The sequence below is a fragment of the Monosiga brevicollis genome, genomic scaffold, assembly GCF_000002865.3.
Source record: "Monosiga brevicollis MX1 MONBRscaffold_7 genomic scaffold, whole genome shotgun sequence".
Lineage (NCBI taxonomy): Eukaryota > Choanoflagellata > Craspedida > Salpingoecidae > Monosiga > Monosiga brevicollis.
In genome coordinates this window covers 240,162-249,989 of record NW_001865044.1, presented here as the reverse complement: position 1 = coordinate 249,989, position 9,828 = coordinate 240,162, and the positions used below count along the sequence as shown (strand labels likewise).

The following is a 9,828-nucleotide window of genomic DNA, read 5'->3' as shown; positions in this document are numbered from 1 at the left end:
GTGTTTCGCTCCGCTTCCAAAAACAGCTGCCTTTGAAGATGCTATTTCTTACCCGAGTCATCCTTGATGTTTTGCGTGCGTAGACGCGCCGTGTATGCTCGAGCCGAAGGGGCCACACAACACTTTCAACTGGCATTATGTCGATGTTTAGCTTGACGCAAGGCTGATGACACCACTCATCGACTTTGACTTTGACGAGCCCACTGTGGACAATGGGCGGAACCGTGATCATTCGACACTGGGCAGCCTCAGACCAACAGACTCACGAGAGGGCATGATCCCATACCACCTCACCTGCTCCAAATGCACACACGCACAGCATTTCTAGTTTGGATGCCCCACATCGCGGGCCGAGCTTTGGTAGGGTCTTGAAAGACAATGGCTGTGGTTGGAGCCACACCGCTCTGAAATCTCAATTGGCCAATTGACATGTGAGAACAAATTTACCATCTCGGCTCAATTGATCGGCAATTGCTATCTATGCATGAGCTTGGCCAGGACAGTCCTGCCAGTATTTCGCAGTCCCCAAGAAATAAAACAAACGTACTATGCCATAGCACAATATTATTGAGTCGGTCAAACCCTGTGCTTCGCCTACGGCTGTTCAAGCGCAGAACGTCCCATTCTCGAGCTACATTCCAGCCAAGATGGCAGCCGGTGTTCCTCATGTGCCCATTCGAGGTACTATCGCGGTGAAATAGCTTTGAACATCCACAAGGGCCGTTGATGGTGCCTGAGTACACCATCACTTTGGCCCGCATTGACTGCGACTCGAGCCTCTCCTCTTTTGCTCCGCAAGCTTTGCTCGCTTTGCCTGCCCGTGTGTGATGTCACGGGCTGGCGGGGATCTGGATGAGTGTGCGGCGTGAGATTGGGCGTTTTTAATGTCGAATTGCCTACAGACGGGTTGGGTTAGGCTGCACCAGAAGAGGTGTAGTATGATCTCTCTATGGTCAATTCACAAAGCAAACAGAGGGGATAGAAACAGGAAAGGTACTTCTGGTCTACAGGACCATGCTTACATCTCGGTGGCAGGAACAATCCCAATGCTCTACAAGCGTCCTTGACGAGCGCTCTCAAGGATAATCAGACGTCATCCTGCAGTGGTTGATAACGATAACCGGGACTCGTATCTTCCAGTGTGTTCCAGCAGCTACTGGGCATACATCCATGCTTGCGGTCCGATACAAAGTGAGTTTATTCAAGCATCAGCCGATGGTTATTCTAGTTCAAGTAGCAAACGATGGCACGATTTATGATTCGAACCCACTTTGCGTCGAACGTGCGCCATTGTCCTCGCTAGAAATGACACTTCTTTTCGATAATCTTGTTGTGCACCTACAAGTGCAGCAGCCGTCCTTGCTACAGCTGCACTTGACTGTGTCGCATCACCTTGCGGATCATTTCTCTGCTCCTCAGCTGAGGCTTGACGTTGGCGAAAGCGCTTTGCTCGAAGAACACGTGTGCCGCTGCTGGGAGGACACTACATGGCGCGCTTTGCATTGGGTGGTGTTCCGCTCGAGGCCTGGCTTCCAGCTAGAGTCATTAACAACACACGTTGATATCTGTGAGAGCTCGCACCTGCGCCTGCACTCCAAATACATTGCATTTTAAATTCTCAGCAAGGTGCTTACGGCTAGCCAAACACATCCTGACCAGCCACAGTTGCACTTTGTGCCACGTTCAACCGACTGCCGTTGTGCGAAAAAAATAAAAATAAATAAATAACAAAAGAAATCGATGAGTCTTTTGAGCAGACCATCAAATTGGCTTCGGAATGATCAAAACGTGCCTCACACCGGCACGTACGATATCAGCTCATGCCGTGAAGGCAAGGTGCTAATGCCAAAGTTGACCTGACAGGACGTAGATCGAGCCCTGTGCACTGTCAATGCGTGCAAAAGCTGCTGGGCAAAGAAGATGGTATACATGCCGCAATCTGTGTTGTTTGGCTGCTGTGGAAGATGCGCGACGGGCCAGACTCCAAGACGCGCAGCGGCGCTTTTCAGTTCATCCCTGACATTGACGGCGCCACAAATTTCGTGAATGTGACTAGACACGTGGAAAAAAAAATCAACGAGACCGAGCCACACGCATGACGTTCAGCACAAGCTACTTCACCCTTGAGCACACCCATGCATGCGCACCTGCAGATGACTTCAGCAGCGGTGGCGGCGCTAGCTGTTCAGGATTCGAAAGCGTTGAAAAAGTAAATGACTGGCTGCCGAAGACTACATGTATTTCAAGCAAAGAAAGATAAATCATGGAAATGAATAATCACATCAACACGTCCGATTGATAAGCCCATCAGCATTGCACCATCATACTCAAGCTCAACCACGTGCCCTGCCATGTACTTGGGTGGAGAGCTGTGTGAAATGAGACGGAGCGTCGAATGATCATGAGAGGCTTGATATTCAAAGCACACGTTATGAGTGACACATTCAAATTCAATCCCATGCAGAGAAAGTGAGGGCCTTGCAGTCTGAAAGATCCGCAAGCGTGGCGAGGTCGCCGATGTCCTAGACGCACATGGTGGTGTGGGCTGCATGGTTGCATGGTTGCCTTAGGCAAGAATGGGGTTGAGTTTCGTGTAATGGCTTGTGGCAGATTGATGAGACAAAGTGTCCAACGACTAAGTTCAAACAGCCAAGGGCGCATCCAATCAAAGCAAAGCCACCCTTCTTGACACATGGGAAACAACAGACACTGCTTGCCAATCGAAACGTGTTTTTCCATCAGCGCCTTGACAGCTCTGCGAGAGTGTGGTGCACTATGTTTTCAACGCATACTGAGTCGCAACCGGAACAAACAACTGCTCTGCCGTAAGTGGTCGACGCGCATTGCTCGATGAATGTTTGTTGGATTCTGAAACTTACTTTCTTGAAGGCTTCAGAGGCGTCACTGTTCAGCAGCGCGCTTTGGTCAGCGAGTTCAAAGTTGACAAGAGTATCGGTCAGCCGGCGAGTTGGACCAGAGAGGCTACAATGCATATAATATAATGAGGCACGCTCCGCCACACGGCCCGAAACTTTCACATCAACCGCAGGACATCGTGGTCGCCGCTGTCGAGACCCAAAGATTGGCCTGGCTCTTTCTCCCAAAACGGGCAGAGACATTGTGTACTCCTCTCCAGGCCGCGCATACCCGATCCCCGTGGGCACGGTCGACGCCGCACGCTCGGCGTCTCATGTCGTTTCTTTTCTTGGCATGAATTGAAAAAACATGTCGATCGAATCAAACGAGATTGACAAGCGAAAAGTCGAGCAAAACGACCATCAAAGCGAAGTCGCCGACACGATGCGCAAAATAAGATAGACAAGGCCACGATTCACACAACCACCATCGAGAGAGACAACAACGCAAAGACAACCTCAACACTGACGAGCGAGCAGACCACATGCATGGGGAGCTCAATGGCAAAAGATTAAAGCGGCGTCAGAGGAAAGCGGTGCTGGCGAGGAGGGAGGGGAAACGGTTGTGCGCTCCACGGGCGCTCAATTCAAGCCATCGCAACCACAGGCGCTGCCGCGTGCAAGGCGTCGTCGTTGGCATCGGCGACTTTCTCAAAAGGATGTCGGAGGGGAATAATGCTCACTGGCACGTTCTCCTTGAGGACGGTGTGCGCGTCGACGCTGGCGCACTCAATGTAGAGCACCGGGGCGCAGTCCAGCAGCTCGTTGGGAGCCATGATGCTGTAAGCATGGCGAAGCACGTGACTCCGAAACGCGAGCTGCTCCAGACCCGCGCCTTGGTTGACGGCGGATGACCTGACCTCGCCAAACTCGATGTGGGCCGCCTGGTGAGTCGACGGTGCGGTGAATTGGCCACGCATCTCAAACTCCAGGGAGCGCCAAGCCCAGCGCTTCTTGTACTTGGGCAAGTTCTTGCGCACTGCCAGAAGCGGAGGCATCGCAAAGAAGAGGCTCAACGCCAGCCCCGAGTGCGTCCGCATGATCTTGGAGAGTGGCGTCGGGTCTTTGCTGCCTGCCTGCACAATGTCCTTGTTGGCTTCCAAAAGCTGTTGCAGCTGGATGAGAATGCCGCGCTTCGTCGCGTCCTGGCCGTGCTGGCGGGTGGCTTCTGCCTGCAACGCCGCCGTCACAAAGGCGAGGGCCTGCTTGAAAAAGTCCACGGTGGCGGCAAAGGCAGGCGGGCCAGCGAGTTGGTAGTCCTCGGCGATGCACTGCAGCAGCCCAGGCAAGCCGCCGTCCGCGCCCTTCAAAGCCGTGAGCACCAACTTCTCGGTCATGTTGTGCACGTGGAAAGCAACGTCCTCCGACGTGAGTTTTGGGACAATGGTCGATGGCCGCTTGGTCACAAGCAGGTTGGCAATGCCGTCGAGGGAATACACGTCGTAGTGGCGCGTCCACCGCTTGCCTCGCTCTTGGCCAACCACTTTGCGCACGTGAGCTTCCGTCAACATGCCCACGCGAAGGTCCAGGCGATCAACCTTGGTCTCCAGGCGATCAGCCTTGGTCGCCAGGTGATCAACCTTGGTCTCCAGGCGATCAGCCTTGGTCTCCAGGTGATCAACCTTGGTCTTCATGTCGGCCATGTCCGTCTTCATGTCGGCCATGTCCGTCTTCATGGCGGCCATGTCCGCCTGCATGCCGTCAAACTTGGCCGAGAGTTGGTGTAGCAGTCCCATAATGGATGGCATGGTGGAGGTTGGTGAAGGGAGAGAAAAGAGAGCGGGAAAAGCGAGGGAAAGAGAGGAGGGGGGCTGATCAAGTTTCTGCTGCGCTGTTGTTGGTAAATGCCAACCACTCGCTTTCAGTCATTACAAAAGCTGATAGCTTGTGCTGGGAAGTCGTCTATTTTTGGACAAACTGGCCGGGGGTTTCTTGTGTCGTTTGACTTGATTGATGCTATGGCCCCCTGCCAATCTACGTGATGGTGGTACATCCCACAAAAAAAGGGCAGACGGTTTGCGACCGTTTGCGGGAAACAATGGAAAACGGCAGACGGTCCCCAAAAAAAAGGGCAGACGGTTTGCGACCGTTTGCGGGAAGCAGGTCCGTAAAAGATCTAGCTTTAATTTTCTTCCTCTGGCTATTGAAAAACGAGACAGGTCAACGTAACGTCGTCCGGCCGCCATTGCAACAATGTCTGCAGGGACAGGGCACCATCAAGGCGCAAACGGAGCCCCCAATGAGGTCTGCTTCTTCGCGCGAAGCGTGCCATCCCTCTAACATGTAAAGCAATTGTGACTTGACATCGCGATTCACACTTGTCCAAAACGGCTGTTGATAAGAATCTTTTTACTCTGAGAGGGCAGTTGATGAGATGGCCAGCGTAACGTTCAAGATGACAACCTTGTGCAGCTGCTGGCGATGTATCTCATAGCACTCGACACACCCGAAGTCCCAAAACTCATGGCACAGCCATTCAGAGAGTTGCAGAGCACACCAAGCTCTCTTGCCATGGCGAGACTGTGGCGTGCTGATGCGCCTTGTTCATGCTCGACACCCAATCAAGGAGGCTCGACATAACAGCTGTGAATGTTTTTGGCTCAAAGCTGTCTTGAGAAGTCGGCTGCCAGGTCAGTCAATCAATCAAGAGCTATAAACACCGTAATTCTGACCGGGACCTGCGCCACACGCCATGCCCAAGTTTGACCGCGCGTGCATTGCGAGGTTGACGTCGTCCCGCGTTAGTAGATAGCGCCGACACTGGTGCTCTCACTCTCAGATCATCGGCATGGAGCTCACTGGGCCTCATGATTGCGTCTGGCTGGCTGAATCCTGAGCGGCATGCCGAGCTTTCTTAGGGTCCAACCTCATCCGGTATGTGTTTCGCTCCGCTTCCAAAAACAGCTGCCTTTGAAGATGCTATTTCTTACCCGAGTCATCCTTGATGTTTTGCGTGCGTAGACGCGCCGTGTATGCTCGAGCCGAAGGGGCCACACAACACTTTCAACTGGCATTATGTCGATGTTTAGCTTGACGCAAGGCTGATGACACCACTCATCGACTTTGACTTTGACGAGCCCACTGTGGACAATGGGCGGAACCGTGATCATTCGACACTGGGCAGCCTCAGACCAACAGACTCACGAGAGGGCATGATCCCATACCACCTCACCTGCTCCAAATGCACACACGCACAGCATTTCTAGTTTGGATGCCCCACATCGCGGGCCGAGCTTTGGTAGGGTCTTGAAAGACAATGGCTGTGGTTGGAGCCACACCGCTCTGAAATCTCAATTGGCCAATTGACATGTGAGAACAAATTTACCATCTCGGCTCAATTGATCGGCAATTGCTATCTATGCATGAGCTTGGCCAGGACAGTCCTGCCAGTATTTCGCAGTCCCCAAGAAATAAAACAAACGTACTATGCCATAGCACAATATTATTGAGTCGGTCAAACCCTGTGCTTCGCCTACGGCTGTTCAAGCGCAGAACGTCCCATTCTCGAGCTACATTCCAGCCAAGATGGCAGCCGGTGTTCCTCATGTGCCCATTCGAGGTACTATCGCGGTGAAATAGCTTTGAACATCCACAAGGGCCGTTGATGGTGCCTGAGTACACCATCACTTTGGCCCGCATTGACTGCGACTCGAGCCTCTCCTCTTTTGCTCCGCAAGCTTTGCTCGCTTTGCCTGCCCGTGTGTGATGTCACGGGCTGGCGGGGATCTGGATGAGTGTGCGGCGTGAGATTGGGCGTTTTTAATGTCGAATTGCCTACAGACGGGTTGGGTTAGGCTGCACCAGAAGAGGTGTAGTATGATCTCTCTATGGTCAATTCACAAAGCAAACAGAGGGAATAGAAACAGGAAAGGTACTTCTGGTCTACAGGACCATGCTTACATCTCGGTGGCAGGAACAATCCCAATGCTCTACAAGCGTCCTTGACGAGCGCTCTCAAGGATAATCAGACGTCATCCTGCAGTGGTTGATAACGATAACCGGGACTCGTATCTTCCAGTGTGTTCCAGCAGCTACTGGGCATACATCCATGCTTGCGGTCCGATACAAAGTGAGTTTATTCAAGCATCAGCCGATGGTTATTCTAGTTCAAGTAGCAAACGATGGCACGATTTATGATTCGAACCCACTTTGCGTCGAACGTGCGCCATTGTCCTCGCTAGAAATGACACTTCTTTTCGATAATCTTGTTGTGCAGCTACAAGTGCAGCAGCCGTCCTTGCTAAAGCTGCACTTGACTGTGTCGCATCACCTTGCGGATCATTTCTCTGCTCCTCAGCTGAGGCTTGACGTTGGCGAAAGCGCTTTGCTCGAAGAACACGTGTGCCGCTGCTGGGAGGACACTACATGGCGCGCTTTGCATTGGGTGGTGTTCCGCTCGAGGCCTGGCTTCCAGCTAGAGTCATTAACAACACACGTTGATATCTGTGAGAGCTCGCACCTGCGCCTGCACTCCAAATACATTGCATTTTAAATTCTCAGCAAGGTGCTTACGGCTAGCCAAACACATCCTGACCAGCCACAGTTGCACTTTGTGCCACGTTCAACCGACTGCCGTTGTGCGAAAAAAATAAAAATAAATAAATAACAAAAGAAATCGATGAGTCTTTTGAGCAGACCATCAAATTGGCTTCGGAATGATCAAAACGTGCCTCACACCGGCACGTACGATATCAGCTCATGCCGTGAAGGCAAGGTGCTAATGCCAAAGTTGACCTGACAGGACGTAGATCGAGCCCTGTGCACTGTCAATGCGTGCAAAAGCTGCTGGGCAAAGAAGATGGTATACATGCCGCAATCTGTGTTGTTTGGCTGCTGTGGAAGATGCGCGACGGGCCAGACTCCAAGACGCGCAGCGGCGCTTTTCAGTTCATCCCTGACATTGACGGCGCCACAAATTTCGTGAATGTGACTAGACACGTGGAAAAAAAAATCAACGAGACCGAGCCACACGCATGACGTTCAGCACAAGCTACTTCACCCTTGAGCACACCCATGCATGCGCACCTGCAGATGACTTCAGCAGCGGTGGCGGCGCTAGCTGTTCAGGATTCGAAAGCGTTGAAAAAGTAAATGACTGGCTGCCGAAGACTACATGTATTTCAAGCAAAGAAAGATAAATCATGGAAATGAATAATCACATCAACACGTCCGATTGATAAGCCCATCAGCATTGCACCATCATACTCAAGCTCAACCACGTGCCCTGCCATGTACTTGGGTGGAGAGCTGTGTGAAATGAGACGGAGCGTCGAATGATCATGAGAGGCTTGATATTCAAAGCACACGTTATGAGTGACACATTCAAATTCAATCCCATGCAGAGAAAGTGAGGGCCTTGCAGTCTGAAAGATCCGCAAGCGTGGCGAGGTCGCCGATGTCCTAGACGCACATGGTGGTGTGGGCTGCATGGTTGCATGGTTGCCTTAGGCAAGAATGGGGTTGAGTTTCGTGTAATGGCTTGTGGCAGATTGATGAGACAAAGTGTCCAACGACTAAGTTCAAACAGCCAAGGGCGCATCCAATCAAAGCAAAGCCACCCTTCTTGACACATGGGAAACAACAGACACTGCTTGCCAATCGAAACGTGTTTTTCCATCAGCGCCTTGACAGCTCTGCGAGAGTGTGGTGCACTATGTTTTCAACGCATACTGAGTCGCAACCGGAACAAACAACTGCTCTGCCGTAAGTGGTCGACGCGCATTGCTCGATGAATGTTTGTTGGATTCTGAAACTTACTTTCTTGAAGGCTTCAGAGGCGTCACTGTTCAGCAGCGCGCTTTGGTCAGCGAGTTCAAAGTTGACAAGAGTATCGGTCAGCCGGCGAGTTGGACCAGAGAGGCTACAATGCATATAATATAATGAGGCACGCTCCGCCACACGGCCCGAAACTTTCACATCAACCGCAGGACATCGTGGTCGCCGCTGTCGAGACCCAAAGATTGGCCTGGCTCTTTCTCCCAAAACGGGCAGAGACATTGTGTACTCCTCTCCAGGCCGCGCATACCCGATCCCCGTGGGCACGGTCGACGCCGCACGCTCGGCGTCTCATGTCGTTTCTTTTCTTGGCATGAATTGAAAAAACATGTCGATCGAATCAAACGAGATTGACAAGCGAAAAGTCGAGCAAAACGACCATCAAAGCGAAGTCGCCGACACGATGCGCAAAATAAGATAGACAAGGCCACGATTCACACAACCACCATCGAGAGAGACAACAACGCAAAGACAACCTCAACACTGACGAGCGAGCAGACCACATGCATGGGGAGCTCAATGGCAAAAGATTAAAGCGGCGTCAGAGGAAAGCGGTGCTGGCGAGGAGGGAGGGGAAACGGTTGTGCGCTCCACGGGCGCTCAATTCAAGCCATCGCAACCACAGGCGCTGCCGCGTGCAAGGCGTCGTCGTTGGCATCGGCGACTTTCTCAAAAGGATGTCGGAGGGGAATAATGCTCACTGGCACGTTCTCCTTGAGGACGGTGTGCGCGTCGACGCTGGCGCACTCAATGTAGAGCACCGGGGCGCAGTCCAGCAGCTCGTTGGGAGCCATGATGCTGTAAGCATGGCGAAGCACGTGACTCCGAAACGCGAGCTGCTCCAGACCCGCGCCTTGGTTGACGGCGGATGACCTGACCTCGCCAAACTCGATGTGGGCCGCCTGGTGAGTCGACGGTGCGGTGAATTGGCCACGCATCTCAAACTCCAGGGAGCGCCAAGCCCAGCGCTTCTTGTACTTGGGCAAGTTCTTGCGCACTGCCAGAAGCGGAGGCATCGCAAAGAAGAGGCTCAACGCCAGCCCCGAGTGCGTCCGCATGATCTTGGAGAGTGGCGTCGGGTCTTTGCTGCCTGCCTGCACAATGTCCTTGTTGGCTTCCAAAAGCTGTTGCAGCTGGA

At 52.6% G+C, this 9,828-nt stretch overlaps 1 protein-coding gene across 1 annotated transcript; it reads right to left on the bottom strand.

Annotated features, from left to right (window-relative positions):
- Positions 1-3,502: 3,502 nt before the first annotated feature.
- MONBRDRAFT_24496 (uncharacterized protein) lies at positions 3,503-4,663 on the bottom strand (the record flags this gene model as incomplete). The annotated part of the gene is made up of 1 exon (XM_001744781.1): positions 3,503-4,663. One exon carries the CDS (start codon positions 4,661-4,663, stop codon positions 3,503-3,505), a length of 1,161 nt encoding a protein of 386 aa, XP_001744833.1.
- Between the last annotated feature and the right edge of the window lie 5,165 nt (positions 4,664-9,828).